The following is a 21,782-nucleotide window of genomic DNA, read 5'->3' on the forward strand; positions in this document are numbered from 1 at the left end:
TATAACGATTCCAAATTCATATTCAACTAAAAAACCCTTCCCTCAAACCTACTCGACCAATGTTTTTTGACTGCATGAAATGCCGAATATAAGGAAGTGTAATGAAGTATCATAAATTGTCTATACGGAGCGATATACTGATGTATAATGATTTTGTTGAATAAGGATTGTATACTGTTCAGTATATTTCTCTTTCTTACCCATGTGTGTACTGAAAATTATACTTTCTTTACACAAAATGTAAGGTGAATTATACAAGTAAGTTAACATACTTAGAAAAAAGCTCTTAACTGGGCATATTTAGTATATGTAGACTGTAAAATGAAAGGAGCCAAATGACCCCGTAGATCGTAGCAGTCTATATTGTATTCACTTGGGCCACATTATACCTAAAAAATAGAAATTTCACACTTTATTTTGTGGAACCCATGTCGAGTTAATAATATGGGTAAAAAAACCTTGTGAAGTGTTCTCACTTCCTCAGCATGCGGTTACATCATGATTACGAATCCCGCGGTTTGGTTATTCTAATCTTTTTCAATTTTATTTGTGTATCAGTTACCTTATACGTTGTAGGGAGTTGAATGGGTTTCAGGCGCACTAATCATCACGTGACTCGGTAATTCTTCTATTTTACTTGGTTGGAAATTTCGACGCAAACTTGGTTTACTAATTTTGAATGATCGTTGATATTGGTTGATATTATTTAATCTTTCGCGGCACCTTAGAGGATTGTCCAAAATCACGGATCATAACAATTCGTAAGACTGAATTGTCGATTTGGGCGATCCGTGTGGGTCGTGTAATTTATTCACGAGTCCATAAAAAAAAACCTCAACTGGCATAACTGTTAAAATTTATAGAAATTATGATGAGATCTGAGCGACTGCAGCCATACTGGGGTCCATCTCGACTAGGTCATCATGGCGATCTCCGGTCATAGCAGTGATGCAAGCCTCAGAAATTACATCGTCCGCCCTTTGAGTGAACAACTAAGAGCTTGCTCTGATATCCTTTCTGATGCGTTAAGTGGAGGGCCACATCAGTCACTGCAGCCGAGTTCTACGGCGCTATCATCCCGAGCATTTTTCACGTTCCTTTGTATCCAGCTGTCGTCCATTCATAAAACACACGGCTCGAGCATCTTGTTCTCCAATTTATGATGTGAAAAAACTTGCAAGTTTCTATGTATAGCCTTTAATTCGGCAGTATTTCACTTAGAACAATTCACTGAACACTAAGACTAAAAACTTCAGGCAACCCGCACTTCTCTCCGTGTTGACCAGTAAAGGGATCCCGATTAGCACGCTGCTTTTCTTTAATGGTGTGTATGGCAGAATTTTACATTTTTGAGAAGATCTTGTCGTTTCTGTTGCTGCAGCAAACGAAGAGATCTATTAAACTGAAAATCAGCTTCTATACTAAAGACCATCTAAAATTGCCATTTTCCAAAGCAGTTACGGTAATGGTTATACTGCACCGCAGAAAACGAACTTCACTATGGATTCGTTCACTGGACTCTCTTTTACGAAATCCATGTGCTGGCAAATAGCTAAGGCAAATACGTTTTTTGCTATCCACTTGATTTGAGAAATAGGTTTGTAGCTAGGTCAAGTAGTCCTACATGAGAGCTAATCAATTTATATTAAAAGCGGACAGCCACAAGCGTTAATTCTCTTCAGGATATTGCCAATAAGAAACCATTCGTTCAAAGCCATGTTCTTTCCATTTGTCTCAAACTTTTGTGGTTTAGAAAATTAGATGTAAACATCACCAAAACTCACAGAAAAAGAGTTGACGCTGCCATATTCTCTTTATAGAACATCTATAATTCAAAACCCCTAACATAGTGTTTCATCACGTCCCCTACAACCACCTATCAAGAAGGAAAATAGAAATAAAGACCGCTTCTTTTCTACCTATATCCTTTCCTTTCCTGCAGCCACCTGTCCATAACAAAATTATAAAAGGAGATTGCTTTCTTTTTATTAATAATCCTTCCTCCTTTCCTATCAATAGCCCTTTTCCCCTTCATACACGATGACAATCCGACATGTAAAAGTGAAGAAATAAAGGGAACCGATTCACTTTTATTTAAGTAATCTCTAGTTATTTGAGTCTAATAAATTCCTTTCTCATCTTGATCGCCATCTCAGAAATAATTAAGCACGGGTGCATTACAAATATAACCTGACACATTCCGTTTACAGTCCGATGTGCAAACGTGAATAAAAAAAGGTGAACTGATTCAGTTGTATTTGAATAATCTCAAGTTCGTGATGGCTTTCTCAGAAATTATTCAGTTCGGGTGTCATACGAGTATAACCTGACAGTGATATCCATTGAAATGTTGGACCAGTCTTCAAAGATCAGAGTTTTACATTTCATGACACTTGTGCGAGTGTTTCTCGCACTCTTAACGATCGCTATTTATCTAACAGAAAATTCGCATGGAAGCAATTCGAGGTTACAGAGTAAAGAATGCAAACCACCGGCAACTCTTTTAATTTGTCCTTAATAATACACTGACACCTGGTTTTTAAATAGTAGCTGATTGACACCCGTGATAGGCTCAGATAAATTAAACCGGCATAAGTTTTAGGTAATACTGTAGTCAGATGATCGAGCATGACTCCAGCGTAGTTACCAAAATTACTGAGCGTAAATGTATCAAACTGTGTCGCAAAAACTCAGAGCAGTCTTGAATTATTTGTAAATGCAATAATCCTATCAGGGAATCTTATCTTGAGAAGTTCAATGGCTTCTGTTAACCAAGTTTGTCAAACGTACTTCCTCGAATAAGCGCTTGGGCACTTCTTCAGAGTCTCGGCTGAAAAAGGGGGGAGCATATTGGAATGAGGGTTCCTTATAGGAGTGGCAACTTATCAAAAAATTATTGACTTGGACTGATTCAGCTGCAAAAAGTTGTAGATAAAGTTTCGGGCGCATTAATCATTATGTGAATCGGTTCAGTTCGTCTTGGTCGCAAAATTTTCTGTTTTGCTAAAGATAATCGTTAATTGATATCATTCAACCTCAGTTGTGCGTCAACTTAATGTGCACTCTACTGTAATGTCTATCGGTTTTTGTCACCCCGATCTGGCCTTGGTCTTTACTAGAATTGTTACAGTCCTTTAAATTGGAAAAAATTAACGTCACGTAACTAAGGTATTTGACACCCTTAGGAAACAGCTATGGCGAGTCTCGAATTAGACCTATGGCTAGGGTTGGGGTTGTAGAAATCACTTGAGTTCCATTGACGTTTTTCGAGTATTTGATGTTACGGTTACAGTTGGGTTAGGGTTACAGTTGGGTAAAGGTTAGGGATAGCACAAGTCAAGTGACAAGCATTCTCATTGCCCTCCAGCACCCTGGGACAAATGGCAGATGGCACTGGTCCTGCTGAGCCCAAAACAGTTTCCACTAATTTGATAATTTAAAAACTGTTCACTACACTTTGAGTTCCAATCCCAAATTGAGCGCTGCAAAGCTTTTGACAGCTTTCCTCCCTCTCTAAATCCCTATTCTTAACTAGTTAGCAGTTTCCATAGTTAGAGACATGAAAATAGCAATATAGTGTGTGGCGAAGGTTATCCGAATAAAATAAAACTTGGACAACGAGCGAGAACAGCAAAGGTCTTAATTCGTGATCCGAAAAACTACGCAATAACACAATAACACAACAAGATGGCGGGTCCGACAAGCACATGTTTTTGTCTCTCGACTGTGGGGGACTAAGTTCTATTTTGATAGAATCCGCTGGCTAACGGGCAGTTGGCAACATAGCCACCCCTGTATAGGACTCGAGTCTATACACTACGTTCGGCCTCCTCAAGGAGGCAAAGCTTGGCGACTGGCCGTTTGAATGTCCCTTGTTTCGTCTGAACTTCGACAGTGCGAATGAGGCCATCATCTCCTGGGAATGTTTTGACGATTCGGCCAAGATTCCATCGACCACGGGGTAAATTGTCCTCAACCACTAGTACCAAGTCTCCAATTTGGGCATGGTTTTGAGGTCTGGTTCTCCACTTCCTCCGCTCAGTAAGGGCGGGCACGTACTCACGTAGCCATCTTCTCCAGAAATGGTCGGTTAGCGTCTGTGCTTGTCTCCACCGCTTTTTGGAATTCAAATCTCTCTCATCAAAGACATCGGGAGGTACGTTTGGACTGTTCCTTCCGATGAGGAAATGGTTAGGAGTGATTGCTTCAAGGTCCTGAGGATCAACGCTGACGTGAGTTAGCGGTCGGCTGTTGAGCAGACTCTCAACTTCTGCCGTTAATGTGAGCAAGGTTTCATCATTCACCAGTTGCCCATTGAGGGTGATCTTTAGAGCTTTCTTTGCTGATTTAACGAGTCTCTCCCAGACTCCCCCGAAATGAGGAGCTGAAGGAGGGTTGAAGAACCACTGGATTCTGTCGCGTGACAGAGTATCTGAGATCTTAGCCTGGTCCATTCCATCAAGGCACTCCTTAAGTTCTCGTTCGGCTCCAACAAAATTGGTCCCGTTGTCACTGTAGATGTTTCTCGGTTTTCCTCTTCTGGCCATCATTCTTCTCAGCGCCATGATAAAGCTGTCTGTCTCGAGTGAGTGTGCAATTTCTAAGTGTACTGCCCTTGTCACCAGGCAGGTGAACAGGCAACCATAGCGCTTCACTGTTGATCTTCTCTCTTTGACTAACAACGGGCCAAAATAATCCACACCAGTGTTGTAAAAGGGTGGGGTGAAAGCTTCAAGTCTGCTTTGGGGCAGGCTTGCCATGAGCGGTGGATCTGGTTTGGAGTTGTGTTTTCTGCAAACATGGCACGACTTGGCTATTTTTCTGAGAGCGGATCTCACCTTGGGGATCCAATACTGTTGCCGCAACTCAGCAAGGATGTGCTCTACACCAGAGTGGCTCATTCTTTGATGTAGGTGTAACAAGATCAAGGGAACAATGTCATGCTTCTTAGGAAGGATAGCAGGATGTTTGGCTTGATACGGAATTGCAGCGTGTTTCAGTCGGCCTCCGACGCGTAAGTTACCCTTCTCATCTGTGTAAGGGTACAGGGATCTAAGGTCACTGCTGCAATGTACCTCCTTTCCTGCGGCTAACCGATTCAGGTCATCTAAATAAGCTTGAGCTTGGGCCTTCTTAATCCAGAATTCTTCAGCACTCATGAGCTCTTCTACAGACAAGGGGCCCTTAGCTACTTTCACGTATTCATTTTTGCGACGACAGCGTGACACAAACCGAAATACCCAGGAGGTAACTCGCAATAAATGAGTCCACGAAGAGGTCTTCTTTGGATCCAGAAACTCGTGGTGGACTTCAGAACTAAGACCAAGCCAGGCTTCACTTTTAACTTCAGGATCCTCGTCAGTTGGCGGTTGACAAATTGACTGGTTTGGCCAGCAGTCTTCACCTTGTGAGAGGAAGTTTGGGCCGTTAATCCACCGGCTGTCTTGGATAAGGTCTTGAGCTGAAAGACCTCTTGAACAATCATCTGCGACATTAAGGCGTCCAGGGACATGTCGCCAGGTTTCAGGGTCAGACACTTCCTTTATTTCAGCAACTCGGTTGGAGACGAAGGTATGGAATCTGGTTCCTTGACTCTTGATGTAGGACAGGACTGTGGTGGAATCTGTCCAGTAAGTAATTTGGCTGGGTATCACATCTAGCTCTTTCTGGATGGTCTGACTCATTCTCACCGCCATTACAGCAGCTTGAAGTTCCAATCGAGGGATCGTCAGGGGTTTAATCGGAGCGAGCCTTGTCTTTCCGAATATGAAGGAGCAATGATAGGAATGATTCGATGTTTTAAATCTCCAATAGGCAGCGGCACCAAAGGCAACTTCTGAGGCATCAGCAAAGATGTGGATTTGTGCACCGACATACTGGGTACTTGGTTGGTTGATAAGGTAACATCTAGGAACTGACAAGGTCGCGAGGAGAGGTAGTTCTGCCTTCCAGGCCTCCCAGGCATCTAGTAGTGGGCCTGATATGGGTTTGTCCCAATCAAACCTGAGTCTCCATAGCTCTTGCAGAATCAACTTAGCCCGCAGTACAAATGGTGCCACCAATCCAAGGGGATCGAAGATGGTTGATATCTGCTTTAGAATGCCTCGCTTGGTTGGGGCTAACTGTTTAGGGACTGCTTTAATTTCGAGACTGTCCCGTTCCACATTCCACAGCACTCCCAAGGCTCTCTCAACTGGAAGGCTGTCCAGATCCAAACCAAATGGCTGTGAGCTCCCAGGGCTGCTGAGGATGTCTTTGGGAGGTAGTTGAGCTAATACATATCGGCTATTGCTCATGAACTTGGTCAATCGAAAGCCACCCCTTGACAAAAGCTCAATAAGCTGGAGGGCAAGCTGAGCTGTTTCGGCCTCAGAGGGCAAGGACTTCAAGAGGTCATCCATGTAGAAATTTCTTAGGACTGTACTGGTAGCTTCTTCACTGCTAGTGTTCTGGTTATCAATGGCGGTTCTCTTCAAACAATAATTCGCAGAGGTTGGACTTGACTTTGCACCAAAGATCATGGCCTGCATTTGGTAGACGTCCGGAGGATGATCTCTATTCGGACCTCTCCAAAGGAATCTCAGTGATGGCTGGTCTTTCTCGATAACTCGTACCTGAAAGAACATTGCTTCAATGTCCGCGATCATGGCAACAGCATGTAGTCGGAACCTCATGATAACACCTACGAGAGGGTTCAGCAGGTCGGGACCTGTCACCAATTGATCATTCAACGAGGTTCCCTTGTATGAGGCTGCAGCGTCAAACACTAGGCGAACCTTTCCCGGCTTATTGGGATTTGTCACAGCATGATGCGGCAGGTACCAAGTATTCTTGGGTTCCTTGGCAGCGATCTCGGTGGGAGATAACCTTTTGGCATAGCCCTTGGCAATGTAGGTCTCAACTGTGTGGTAGTAAGCTTTGGCTCTTTCACTGTCTTTATCCAAGCTTCGCTCCAGATTTATAAGTCTTTTTTCTGCTAGGGGACGATTGTTCGGGAGCATGACTTCTTCATTCTTCCACAGGAGACCAGTTTCATAATGGCCAAGGTCAGATCGAAAGTTGGTAGCTTCTTCTAAATGCTTGAAGGCTCTTTCGTCCTCTGTAGATCTTGAAATGTCACAATTGAACTTGGTGCCAAATGACTCTGTCTTCCACCAGTTTTCAACTTCTTCATTCAAGGTGGTATCTGAGGTAACACAGTGTCCAACAAAGCCTAAGCTTGTTCTGGGGGAAGGAACACCTCCCGCTAAACCAGCAATCGTCCATCCAAAGTCAGTTCGCACAGCGTATGGTTGGCCCTTTGGACCACGTCTGTGTTCATGTTGGATCATGGCTTCTGTAACTTGTACTCCAATAAGTAGGCCTATCTGATCAGAAGACACAGCAGGGATGTCTAGATCTTCAAGGTGTTTCCAGGTTCTTCTAACGCTTTCCTTGACAAGTCTCTGTGGAGGGACATTTAATCTGGGGACTGTCCACACAGGGTGGATATGAACAGGCATGTTTACAGCTTGTTTCCCCGTTGGCGTCACAAGAAGATTCACTACTCTAGAGCACTGCGGAGTTCCATTGTTTTCAATGTTTCCCAGGCAAAGTAATCGCTCCGGTCCCTCGAGATTCAGCTCGTCGGCAATGTCTTTTCTTATCAAGGTGTCTGAGCTGCCGTCATCCAGAATGGCAAACGTTTCGATCATGGCCACCCCGTTTTCACCTTGTATTTGGACCGGGACAACTTGGAAGTAAACCACTCTCTCGCTAGCTGCGAGGGAATTGGTGGTTGCCACATACGGCAGGACGTTGCCGGGGGACAGTGGGGGCTGAGCTTGTGGGTCTTGAATAAGCGGTGGCTGAGGTGTTGCACGTTCATAGTGTAGCAGACTGTGATGATGTCTCTTACAGTTGGTAACTTGGCAATGAGTTTTGTTCGAGCATTTATCAACTTGATGTCCCTGCTTGAGACAATTGAAGCACACTTTGAAACTCTTGGCCAGCTCATAGCGCTCAGGTACAGACTTTCTTTTAAATTCGTTACATCTGTAAAGTGGGTGAGCTTGATTACAGCATAGGCAGGCTGGTGACTTCGGTTCTTTATACGTGGGTTCTTCTCCCTTTGGTTGTGAGTCGCTCTTGATGTACAGTGTAGAAGAATTCATGGGTGGATACTGTTTTGGGAATTTACGCCTGTTAGGTGACAGACATTTTGCTGGTTCCTCGTACACCAGGTGTTGTCTTGCTCTGACATGTTCTGAGAGCCATCGGTCAAGGTCAAACAAGTTAGGCCTTCCCTGACTTTCATGTTTCTGAACTTCCATCGCCCACTTTGATTGCAAAAGCTCAGGGAGCTTTTGAACAGCAATGTTCAAATTTGTCTCACTCAAGAGATCGGCAATGAATCTCTGTCTGTGAAGGGTGACGACAGTTGACCTCAGTGCTTGGTACAGCTTCGTAAGACCAGTATGATCTTGAGGGCGTGGCGATGGCGTGTGCTTAAGAGCAGTAATGGCTGCACGCACAATCTTTCCAGAGTCAGCGAATCTTGCTTTAAGCATTCTAAGAGCCAATATGTAGTTTGCGCCATCTTCTCCAAGGAACTGGATTTCTGACTCTGCAGCACCAGTTAGAGTGTTCTGAAGATACGCTAAACGCTGGCTGTCATTGAGAAAGGGCTGATCATGCACAATGCTCTTGAATCTTCCAATCCACGAAGGCCAGGCAAGCGGTGAGCCATCAAATTTTCCAAGGTCAAATTTGGGAAGTGAACGTTCCATGGCAGAAAAGCTGCAGTGGTGATGTGCTGCTAGCTGAGGCTGAGAGATGACGCCATACTCGTCAAGTTGATCTATCCAAGTATCTGGAGGGGGTCCTGGGAAGTCAGGCATCAGACCCCATCTTGGGTGTGGCTGTAATGATGTTCCTGGTAAACTAGGCCTTGGTGACACAACTTGGTTGGGTACAGTCCAACCTCTCCAAGGGGGGCTTGGGGTAGCTGGTGTGCTAATTTGATTTGGGTTAAATGGGAGCTTGTAACATGTTGCAGGACTGGAAATTGAGTCGGTAACAGTTGTAACTGTTCCAGGATGAGTAAGAGGAACTTTGGGTGTGGTACAACTTGTAACTGGCACAGTGGTTGGATTGCTTATACTGGTTGTATCATGTGCTTTATTTTCAACAGTGTTTATGGGTAGCTGCTTTACTGGACTTGTTCCAATTTCAATTAGCTGATGCGCAGGCGGTGGCGAGATCTGAACAACTGAGGTTTGAACTACTGGGCCATCGCTCTTGGAGTTCTCATGGCTAAGTAATTTGTCAACATTCTCTTTTGAAGATTTCAAGGGTTCTGGTACAGAAATTTCTTCCACTTCTCTCACGAGTTTGACCTCCAACATAGCTCTTTCGGCATAATACATCTCAATATTGTCAAAACAATCGTAAACAGGGGCAAGGGCAGCCTCCATCCAATACTCTGGTTCATCGTCATCGGGATTAAGCTCAAACAAGGATTGATTAATATTCTCTAATTGGGACTCAGCTTGCTCAAGGTTTAACTTCAATGAAGCGAGTGTTTCTTTGCTTAGGTGCTTGCTAATGTGACGGTTAATCTGGTTGACTAACCTCGTTACGTGTGCTTTCTTTCCACGTCGAGTTCCTCGGATTTTCCGGGTTTCTTCGTGAGCCGTATTATCCCTTGTTCCAGCCATGTAATCCCGAAAGTCCTCAGAGAGAGAGCGACTCAGGCTTGGCAAGTAATCTCGGGGTTTTCTTCTTCCAACTTCAAGCAAGTAATCCTCAGGAAACCGGTCGGGGCCTGGTTGTTTATCCCACAGCGAACAATTTGATTCGGCCATCTCGCTCGTTTAGGACAGTATTTCCGGTGAAATATCCGGCTCGAAGGACCAAATAATGTGGCGAAGGTTATCCGAATAAAATAAAACTTGGACAACGAGCGAGAACAGCAAAGGTCTTAATTCGTGATCCGAAAAACTACGCAATAACACAATAACACAACAAGATGGCGGGTCCGACAAGCACATGTTTTTGTCTCTCGACTGTGGGGGACTAAGTTCTATTTTGATAGAATCCGCTGGCTAACGGGCAGTTGGCAACATAGTGACAAAAGGAAGATTTTGTTAATCAATTGCTTAACTCTTAGTCGACAAGTCACGCAGACATGGTAGTTATTGTTACTATTACTGTTGTTATTTGTTTCTTGTTCAAATTAAGAGACAATATTATGTAATTGTATACATTGCAAGGCTGTTTGATGTGACACCTATTGCAACCTAAAACACCCACAATGATTCCCGATTTCCATTGCAGTGAACCGTTCATATAACAACAAATCCTAAGAATCCAGCATTCTGCTCCAAGAACAACACTGAAAAAGTGTCGATCTTGTAACATCAAAACTTGCTCAAGAAATTAAAAGTTTACGTTCGAAACACACCTCAGGGCCAGATCTTGCTGTTCGGCTGGAAAATGCCTTCTCACTTTAAGACCGTTTACATGGCAGAAAAAGCGGATGCGGACGTGTCAAAAAAAGGAGTACGGACCTCACATTTTTGCCAGTGTAAACAATCCGAACCATGTTTTGAGGGATGGGCACGGACCCGTGTTTTTCGGGGCCATAAACGGTTATGGCCCCAAAACCAGATAAAACACGGGTTCGAAGCAATTTCATGCATCAGGTAAGAAATTGGTCCGGTCCCCCAAAAACTGCAGTGTAAACGCAACCTTGCTAGCTTGGTCCTTCTGCCTCTTTTTGTCCGACCTGTGATAAAACATCATCGGTGTAAACGACTAAAATTATGCAGTCCGTACTACTTTTTTGACATGTCCGTACCCGATTTTTCTGCCGTGTAAACGGCCTTTTTGTCCGCTAGCCCTCGTTCCTCCATTTCACGAAAGCTTGTGTCTAAAACACAACCTTTGCCTCGTTTATGACCGAAAAGAGCTCTGGGAGATTCCACCACAACTCGAGAAGGGAACACCTCACATTTCCATTTTAAAAAATTATTGTGTCGGGCCACCCAGTCCTACCGGCAAAATATCACATCGATCGAGACTTTTGCCACTCAAAACTGGCCCAAAAAGCCTTGGCAGATCCTGGTAGCCATCCACAGATGGGCAAGAGAGACGGCCTCACTTGTGAACTCGCCAAGCTTACATGAAAGCATTTTGGCGCTCCAGTCTACATGATCTAGGTCCCGTGACCCCATAGTCTGAGCCCACGGTGTCTCAAAACCACAAGTATTTAAGGGTTACTTCTTACAACGACAAACAAAGTGAGCTTAAGTTTTGTATGGCCAAATTGTAAGGTTTTTTTGTCTGTCTGAAAAGGGTTAACAGCTATTTCACTTTTTATGACTTGAAGTGAAACTATTTTAAACTTCTCTCATCGTTTCAACATTTCTTTAAGTTGCCTTATCAACGCAATGTATCTGAGAACTTAATCACTATGTACAATAAAGTGTAGGCTCCGAATGCGCAGCATCGCAGGCTCATTCGACCATCATTCAAGTGATCATTGTCAAACTCGCTCCTATTTATATACCAAGAAAGAAAACTTTTTTTCAATACATGTATCTGATTAATTCATGATCTTACAACAAGAGGTCTGTCACATATGTAATACTGATTGAATTGTACTAAATTTGCCCACCTGTTGGCTATTCATTTGCACATGTCTTACCATTTGTATTTCTAAAACTAAACTTTTGTTCTGAACCTCATTTTCAACGGTTCCGTGGAGAGGTATAAGACAGGTCACCTCTCAAAATGTTGAAATCCTTTAGCAGACAATAAAGAAAGGGGTTGAAAGTTTTTCCTTTAGCTTTTAAAATATTGTCTAGAATCCCAACAACAATCTTCTCAAGCTGTTTACTGATTCCATATACATCACCCAGGAAAACTTGTGGAGGCTGTTGGGATCCATACGGATTTACAGGGAGTCAAAAAAACCTCTCTTGACAGTTTAGATACATTTGCATTTTGAATAACGTAGCACACACACCTTAGAAGTGCTTTTCAAGGCAAATGATTGTGATATGGTTCCCTCTCCATGTCGATGTCTGACCAATCTGACCAATGTTCATCTGACCAATGAACCCCCACAGCTAGTTTACCCATTTTCATATGTTGCAATTTCATTACTAGCTCGTGAGCTTTTGTAAAGGGTTTGAAATTATTTCAAGAAGTCGCGTGTCAATTACTTAAAGAGTAAATGAGTTAACGCTGCACTCTTAACAATGATTTTTGTTAATTAGATTAAGAGTTTTGTTAATTGATTTTGACTGCAAACCGTGGCACTTTGAGGAAGGCTTAGTTTATGAAACACTTCTCGAGAACAGTACAAACAATTACCTTAGGAGGTCCTTACAAATGAAAGAGTGCTAACAGTACGTTAACAGAATGTTAATTTTTCTGCACAGAAATGTGAAGAAATATCGAAATAAGTCCTATTCTCGTCTTTTTTGGAGTGCGACCGATGAAGATTGACGGAGAAATACAGCGTAACGCGAAAGCGATAATGTACATGGTAACTGAAAATGATTGGTGTTCCGAAAATGATGAAAATGTTAAAAAAACTGAGGCGACCCATACCATCCAAAATATTACCTATCGACGAGGAACGGCTCCGCGATACTGAGGAGATTTATAACTTTTATATATAACGCTCATTTTACGCTGGACTAAGTGTAAGCAATAAGGCGTTGGTTGGCAAGATTTGATTCCAATCACTGTTCTTTGAGAAAATTCAAATTCACCTGCACGGCGACTAACAGGAAATGATCCATCACTTTCACGTTTCAGTCTTTAAGGGCTTCCTTTCAACAGACTCACTCACATTCAACAAGTGATCACTAAGTACATGGCATCACCAAATTGGGAAGTGTCAATCACGCACATGATATACCTTTCTTCAAATTCCATTGTTTCTTCCTAACTTCGACGAAATCTATCTCGCTATGAACTAAATATCCAGCCTGCGAACAGGAGCATGTGGGTCATTGTGTATAATGGTTGTATCAGATCCTGAAGGCCTCAAAAACTCAACAGTATGGAGTCTGGAATGAGCTTTTAGCATATGGGGGACCTAGGTACATTGTAACACAGAGCTACGCAGAAGAGTGGACTTTTTTTTGCGGCCGATTGCCATGGTAACGGAAAAGCAAAATTATTCTATTTACATTGTACAAGACATAACGCCATCGACATTATCGGTCCTCGGAGCGAGTAATTTCCAAAACCGCTCCTGTGAAATGGTGTTTTCACAACTAAGAGATATAATTAGTTAATACTTTCCCGCGGATTGATATCTGATAGACAATATCCAGAAGAACGAAATTGCCCAAGGTCAGCTTTGCAGTGTTAGCTATGTCACCAGCGTTGTAACAGACAAGGAACGGCACTTTTATTGAGTAAACTGGAAGGGAACTCACGCGGTGTCAAAAGTAATTTATGGGCGACGTAACTAATCGCCAAATTGTAAGGTTGCAGACAACTACCCCCATACAAGGTACATGTCAACTGGCGCATTGACAAATCCATTAAAAAGTAACGAAAAGGAAGGAAAAGAAGCAGGAAGGGTGAGACAAACTTTGGTTCTGATGAGCTTTGTTCTGCCCGTATTGTAAATGAGTTCTTTGATATAATTAATAGGATAAACAAAGAAAAAAACGTTTGAGTAACTCTAAAAACTGTGCGTACATTTAAAAGCGCTTTATCGTGTATGATAAACTGGTACTGAACGCTTTTCTAAAAAGAGAGATTTTCAGTTCTTCCTTAAATGTAGCTAGGCGGCTAAAGGATCTGGTTGGTAACACACGGCAACAAGTACTATAAGGCAGGAGCAGCATGTGCAAAAGTGCAGTCCCCAAGTGTAGAGCAGGTGACAAAGGAATGAACAGAAGATATTGTGTAGACTAGCGAAGAGCAGAGTTGGAGGCAGGTTTTAGAGATAACACATCTCAGATTGTTTAACGACTTAAAGACAGACAGAAGCAAATTTTAAATTGAACTCTGAATGATACAGGAAGCAGTTGTGGGTCTATAAGAGTCGGTGTAATGTGTTCAAATTTCGTAATCGGAAAAATCATCCCAGCTGTGGTGTTCTGAACGTTCTGTGAACGATCAAATTGATAATTAGTTGAAACAAAAGGATTGAGTTGCAGTAATCAAGGTGTGAAGATACAAAAAAGCGTGGACCGGTGGCTTTGTCGATTACACACTGAAAGAGGAACTTTCTGCTTTGTCTGATGCCTGCAGAGTCCACGAAAAGCCTTGCTTTAGATCTTACCGGTGTGAAAATCTATCAGCATCTGAAGCATTTCAATCTCCTAAACACTGAAAACTGAAAAACAACAGGAATCATGTTCTATTATGCCTGGTGTGGGTTAACATCTTAGATAAGACTCGGGTTTTATTCTGTAATCTTAAACTTCTTAGCGATAATCCTCCGTCATTCCATATTTAAACAACCCAATCGGAGCCTCAAGCGTCACTCTACTCAGAGATTCTTGTGTGTTTCATAGTTGTCTCACTGAAATAGCACGTCCACGTGTAAATAATCTTCTCCTTCAATAATTACCAATGAGACATAAAATTCAAGTTATTGTACGTAACAAGGAGCATTTTCGTAGTAGAAATGGCGAGAACTAGGGGACGAGTGCATATCTTGACCACTTTCTTATTCTATGAGATACGTTTCACGTTAAAACCACCGTTACGACCCTATCTCAGATCGATATCATTAACACCTTGAAATATCAATAAACTCTAAGAGAAGCTGAAAGAGAAATCTGTTAGACACCATTTTCTATGTAAAACTAAATGTCCAGAATAGGAATTTTAAAAAATACCGTTTAAGTAGACGAACAGATTTTGAAAAACAACACCTTGAAGGTTGATCGTGTTGTAACCTTGATACTCGGATTTGTGAAAAGTCTCTTCCGATTTTCGTATGACCTTTATTTTGAGAATACACTCTTCTGCATGTTCTTCGAAGGAAAAGCCTGCAATATATGTGCGTGCATTACGAACTATGTGCTCGAGGTTACACGTGTGAGAGCCTGGTCGTTGTTCTGGAATGCTGAGTCACGATAGTTTTCCTAAGTGACTAAAATAATTTGTTTGATTGAACATTTCGGATGCCATCTTGTTCAGGGGGCTCACCGATCACCCGCATGACTTTTGTGCGATTATGCTGCTACGTGCTGAATACTGTAGAAAGCCATCTCGATCACCAAAGACAGAAATGTCACAATTTAGATGCTGAGGCTACCAGAGCGAGGAAAACAAAGTTTTAGACAAGTTGCTGAGTGCATGCTGATATCTCGAGTGTGGACTCCTTAAGACGTGTTTTTGAAAGGATTAGTAAACTCTAGCAGCTCCGCCGGAATCAGCAGCAAATCTCTCACTGAAAAAGGAAGTTACTGGAGTCGACGTATATTTGGAATGATTTAATTAGCACCTAGAGTGTCACAAGATCAGCAACGAACGATGATCTCCCTAGATTTCTTATTCTGTGCTTTCTCTCCTGACGTTTCAAGTTACAGAATGCCTTGTTAAGAGTAAGTTTTCCACGTATTTGAATTTGTCACGCTTATCTGATTAATGGCAAGTTAAATAGATAGAGCGAACGGAATAAGCCGCCATAATTCTCATTTTTTTCATCTAATTAACTCCCATCTTGACAATCCACACAAGACTCCTTAGTATCTATAAAACGGGCCAAGGGGCGACACTTTATCCTCTCTTGACTGGGTTCAGTTCTCAGCACGACTTTCTAAATAAAATGTTAAAATGAAATTTTAATAAATGTTACTAAAATGTTATGATTTTAGAAAATGCTCTGTTGTTCAGCTCTGAAATTATACTAAAACAATTATTCACCTCAGGTTCGGTGATTATTGTCGAATAATCCCCTCGACTCCGTCTCGGGGATTGTTCGACGATATTCACCTCGCCTTCGGCGAATAATTGTTAAATATAAGACTGGAGCTTTACTCTGTAATCTTGAACTTGCGAGCGATAATCCTCGGCCATTTATTGTGTGTTTAACAGTTGTTTCACTGAAATAGCACGTCCACGTGTAAAGAATTTCCGCGCTTCAATATTGACCAAAGAGAGATAAAATTCATTTACGTTAAAATCACTTTTACGACCCTATTCCAGATCGTCATAGCCAGAAATTCCGAACCAAAGTGGGTGGTGCTTATTTCTGTTACGCGCCAGCACACATGTTAGCCTGTCAATAAAGCGGGCATGTGATTGGGCCATCTCTTAAACCACCTTCACGACCCTATTCCAGATCGTTATCATTAACACCTTGAAATATCACTAAACTCTAAAATAAGATGAAATTGAAATATGTTAGACATTATTTCGATATGAAAGTAAATGTCCAGAGTAGGAATTTCGAAAAATACCGTTTAAGTAGACGTAAAGATTTTGAAAAACAACACCTTGAAGGTTTGATAGGGCTGTGGATTATTTTCTCACCTTGCCTGACTCTATTCGTATGATTTTTATAAAAATAACTGTTTGTTTCTCGGCCATATCTCAGAAGGACTGGTTTAAAGCAAATTGAATCATTTGGCTGGCTAAAGCCATAGCCTGACAGTGAAATTCCGATGACAGTCCGATATGTAAAGGCTAAAAAAAAAATAGGGTAAATTAATTCAGTTGTATTTGAATAATTTCTAGTTCTCGATCGCTATCTCGGAAATAATTTAGTTCGGGTGCCTTACGAATATAACCTAGCAGTGACATCCCTTGAAGTCTTAGACTGGGCTTCAGAGATCAGAGTTTTTCATTTTATTACATCTGTACGAGTGTTTCTCGCACTTTTAGAGATTATTTGTACTATTTGTACGCGTCTATGACGTTATTTGTACTCGTCTAGGTGTAGTTGGATAATAATGTCGAGGATATTCACCTCGCCTTCGGCGAATAATTGTTAAGTCTAAGACTCGGGCCTTATTCTCTAATCTTGAACTTGTGAGCGATATTCCTCGGTTATTCCGTATTCAAACCACCCAATCGGAGCGTCAAGCGTCACTCTACTCAGAGATTCTTGTTTGTTTCACAGTTGTTTCACGGCTGTTTCACCGAAATAGCACGTCCACGTGTAAATGATTTCAAACTTTCTTACTTAAGGATTCCTTTTTAACTGGGCAAATAAAAGTGAGAGTTAAGTAGGTTTCGAAATAATTTGAATATATCAACAAAGTTGAAATGGTAAATTGGCCACCGTTACGATTATAAAAGCTGACGTTTCGAGCGTTAGCCCTTCGTTGGAGCGAATAGTTTCACTGATTTTCCTTCCTAATTTTTGTTTTTTGGACAAACATAAATCCAAAAGAGATGCGCTTGCAGTGAAACATTGTTTTTTTTCTTTGGGACTGAGTCTGGCAATTTCTGAGGGTTTTCCCGGACTTTCGTCTAAGATCTCGATTTGCACATTTCGTTGACAGCTGTATTGCACCGCACAAAATAAGTGAATCATGATTTTTCACATTTCCCAAAACATTGAGATAGAAGAGTCATGTTCTTTAAGCTCTGGGTTTCAATGCCCAGAGCCTATGCAGCCGAGGTATAGAAGCAATCCCCGTATTCAGGCGGATTGAATATCACTTCAAACCCTAAATTCTCTAGTTTCTGTTCCATATCTAGCATTCCAGCTTTCAAAAGACATCCAAAAAATCGAAAAAAAGATTACTTAGACAGTAATACGCTGTCAAAAATCCTTCCCCTACGAACTTTGTAACGCGCTGAAACATGTGCAAGTAGAAAATAAGAGACGCGTGAGCTAACTTCCGGACATTTCCGACCACAAGGTACGTGTAAAAATAAGAAGAAAAAAAAGTAAATGAATAGATAATAGATAGCAGTTAATCTTCTTGAACCCTTGACATTTTACTCTTAACTTTCGACAAAAACCTAAACTCAATTTATTTGGAGGCCACAAACTTGATATCTGTTTTAGTTAACGCGAGTTAACTCTAATTAAACGAACTCAAAGGGTATGTAGTTTTGTCAGATTTTGACGAAAATTGCGGGCCAGAATATTAGTCGAAATATTTTCTTTTGTTCGACTTCACTATCGATCGATTCTCTCTGGAACCAATAGGAATATCAGGAAAGTCTCACATCCTTTTTAGCCTTTCAGCTGCTAAGGTATACAGCGCAGTTTGTTTGGATGTCCGTGGTAGCTTGAAGGCTGGTAATTCAGTTAAACAAACGCCGTCAGTTTTATTAGGTTTTCACGGGCCGAACCATCAAAACTCTTGTTTTTTTTTAAATCTATACGATATTAGAATTAGTTTTGTAAGCGCGTTCAGAATTTCCTCATACTGTTATTTAAGAGTTTGTTTCTCGCTCATTTTCTTGCTTATACGAAAAATATGTTTTCACTCCGGTACTCTTCCTATAATCTTCGTGGCAACTACATTCTTCCACTCAGTAAACTTAAAACAACTACCTTTGGTCTTAATTCCTTTTCTTACTTCTCAGCTAAGCAGTGGAATGCACTGCCAGACTATTTTCGTAATAGTTTCTTTGGAGAGTTTAAAAGCAAAATGCAGGATGTTAATTTTAAGCGGATTATTTTTTTGCTTGACATACTTAAACTTAAGATTAAGAATTTGAAAATACTTTTTTCTTTTCTTTACTTTTATACGTTTTTTATCATTATTATCGTTATTATCACTATTTTGTATACATATATTTATAGATTACCTTTATATTTATACATTACCTATATATAGCTACTCTAAAATTCGAGTACAGATAAAGTTTATGTATGTAGGCATCATGGTTTATTGTATAGAAGCGCACGTGGGACGATGTTTCCGGGTAGGCACCATCTGATGTTGACAGTAACCCTAAATCAGCAATCCAGCGAAGAAATTCTAGCTGAGTCTCAGAATTAGTCCGTCTTGACCGTTTCACCTTTGAAGACTAGCAAAGGCTGAGATAGGTTTAAAAGTTAGAGAGGATAAGGTTTTCATTAATTTTGACCGCTGACGTAAACCACATTTTAATGTGGCTTACGTCAGCGGTCAAATTTAAGACTTAAAAGTCTTCTTACAGCCCACGCTGACGTAAACCACATTAGGACTTCTTACAGCCCGCGGGGGTTATCTTTTCCTTTAATAATTAACTCGCTTGGACCACTCAGAATTAGTCGTTCACGTTGGGTATATTCATATTGTATGAATAAATAAATAATAAGAGAAAAATGGACACAAATCAAAAGAAAAATGTGTGATAAAACGTACGATGTTTACTGGAAAATGGCACTTCATCTGAGAAGGTCTTGTCCATAGTGGCGAGTAAAAAATAAACACGTACTTGTAGCGAGAAAGTACAATATTTAGTTCACCGAGAACTTTTAGAGGCAAAAAAACGGATATTAGCAAGGGATTCGACGCAGAAATTAAATTTAGCTTGGTGGTCTTTTTTACCTTTGCAACAAGAGCAACCACGAGGCAAAATTAGATTAACAATCAAATATGGTTTATGCAAATGCTTTTCGCAACTTTTACCTGAGTCAGCAAAACTAGCCCTTCCAAAACGTTGTCTGCACTGTTAGTGAAGGACCAGTGTACAAAACACGTTTTTACTTGTACTAATGGTGGACAAATTCCGGCCTGACGACCTTTCTAATCTTGACCGGTCACATCCAAAAAGTTCTCACGAAGGACATGAACCATTACACTGGGTAGATGAGCTCACGATTCTTGTTAATGCCACTCTTGGCCGTGTGTTAATGTTGGGTTGATTCCATCGCAACCTATCCTGGTACGCTAATTTTCTGACACGATAGGCATGATGGACAGCATTCTGAATTGTGCTGTGATCTGGTTGTTCGTGATTCATACCCTAATGCGGCAGTCTGATTGGTTTGTGTTAGAACAAAAATGCGGCAATCTGATTGTTGCGAGTGATATACCACTCTTTACGCTGACATATAGTTTTTTTTTTAATATTTCAAAAATCATAAGAGTCTAAATTTTCACTATTACCTTTTGTTGCACTAAACCAGAAAAATCCTCAATTATATGTCTATAGGATACTTCTACCAAAGAGTTTTATCTTGGCTAGTTGTATGGAGGGTCCCACTTCATATTCATCGAAAAAGATCTTCTTTTAAACCTAATCCATCAATGTTAATTGTCTCAAATGAAATAGGAAATCATAGTGAACTGAAATTTGTTAACGTTAGAGTCCATCCTTACCTATGTATTCCAAGCTTACCTCTGCAGAGGAAAGAGACCTTAAGATACCCCGAAATCGGTGTACGGGTACGGGTAGTGTACCCGTACACGTAAACTGTTCATATGCGAAGCTAATTTGATTAAGATACCCGAAGATTTAACACGCAGGAATTTGTAACGATTGTTTACAAAAATAGCGGCCGCGGCGGCAAGGTTTGCTCCTTTTCTTCAGAAACAAGTTATGTAAATTGTTTAATTAAGTCTATCAAATGTATCCAAAATTCTCCTTTACGAATGTTCTGTCTCTAGAAAGTACGCCAATGATATGCTTCTTCTTCGAAATTGCGAGCGCGCGACACTTGTTATCGCAAACCCCACCATTTGATCGAGGCACATCACCAAACAATTTCTTTGATTGTCAACTTCAGCATTGACTCCCATGCCATATTTGTCAATGCTAGTGCTTTTGGGAGACACAACCGTTGGAGAAATTCTCAGAAATCCCCCAAATTACCATCACAAACAGATATCGTTTCAGAGTTCAACCCTCGCGTTTGAGATCCAAAGTCAATGCAGTTTGACGCGCTTTCTTTACCGCTAAAATTTTAAATTTGGCAAAAATATTTCAAAAGCCTTGCAATAACATTGCCAAGCAGTCAAACAATTCAAAATGTCTTAAAAAAACTCACTCGTTTCTCCATCATGTAGCTCGTCCTTCTCGTACTCTCGTACTCGTAATTCTTCTACGGGTAAACTGGTGTCTAACCCGGAAAAACGGCTGGGTCTACTGGGTAAGATCGATGACGTCTTCGCAAAATGAAAAAAACATGGCGCTATCCGTTACCCGTACACCGATTTCGGGGTATCTTAAGGTCTCTAAAGTCTGCATCATAAACGGTCACAGTACGAATTGTATGCAACAGGTTAGAGCCTGGTTGTTCTGGATTGTTGAATCCCAATGCTTGTATTTGTCTGAAAACAGTCCTTCTCATGTGAAGAAAGTCGGTACTTATTTCAGGATTCATCAAGGCGAGAGAAATCGATAAAAAGTATCGTATTTCTCGTTTGGTGTGTAAAAAGCATCTCAGAAAGGTGGTTTTGACGGAGCTTTGTAGTTTCTAGAGCCACGTTTTAATGAACGCAGAACTGTCGGAAGGGATCACTGATTGTAACCATACACTGGATATGACTATCACTAGTAGTGATAACCACACCGTCTGTTCGGTATATGTCGACCGCGATCTTGGGATCTCAGACAATATATGACAAAGAGCGCACTGCACGCTACGGCGAGTTGTGGCGAAAGATCACTTGAACTCCATGAAGAACTTATAATAGCTTTTAAAGGTAAATGGAACCTCAAATCGATGACCTTATTGATTTCATAAGTTACTTTAATAGATGATGACAGTCCAATTTGCAAAAGCGAAAAAAAGTGAGCTGATTCCGTTGTATTTGAATTACCTCTCTTTATTTCAGTCTAGTGCATTCCTTTCCCATCTTGATCACTTTCTCTGGAAAAATTGCAGAAGCTGTTGGGAGCTACACGGATTTACAGTCGAA

At 41.2% G+C, this 21,782-nt stretch overlaps 1 protein-coding gene across 1 annotated transcript; it reads right to left on the bottom strand.

Moving 5' to 3' along the window:
* Positions 1–3,809: 3,809 nt before the first annotated feature.
* LOC111328020 (uncharacterized) lies at positions 3,810–9,845 on the bottom strand. The gene has a single exon (XM_088749308.1). The coding sequence runs from the start codon at positions 9,843–9,845 to the stop codon at positions 3,810–3,812; it is 6,036 nt and encodes a 2,011-aa protein (XP_088605434.1).
* Between the last annotated feature and the right edge of the window lie 11,937 nt (positions 9,846–21,782).

Source organism: Stylophora pistillata, chromosome 1 (assembly GCF_964205215.1).
Source record: "Stylophora pistillata chromosome 1, jaStyPist1.2, whole genome shotgun sequence".
Lineage (NCBI taxonomy): Eukaryota > Metazoa > Cnidaria > Anthozoa > Scleractinia > Pocilloporidae > Stylophora > Stylophora pistillata.

Excerpts from the sequence above, each read along its gene's own strand:
- LOC111328020 (XM_088749308.1), bottom strand. The coding sequence starts at position 9,845 with ATGGCCGAATCAAATTGTTCGCTGTGGGATAAACAACCAGGCCCCGAC.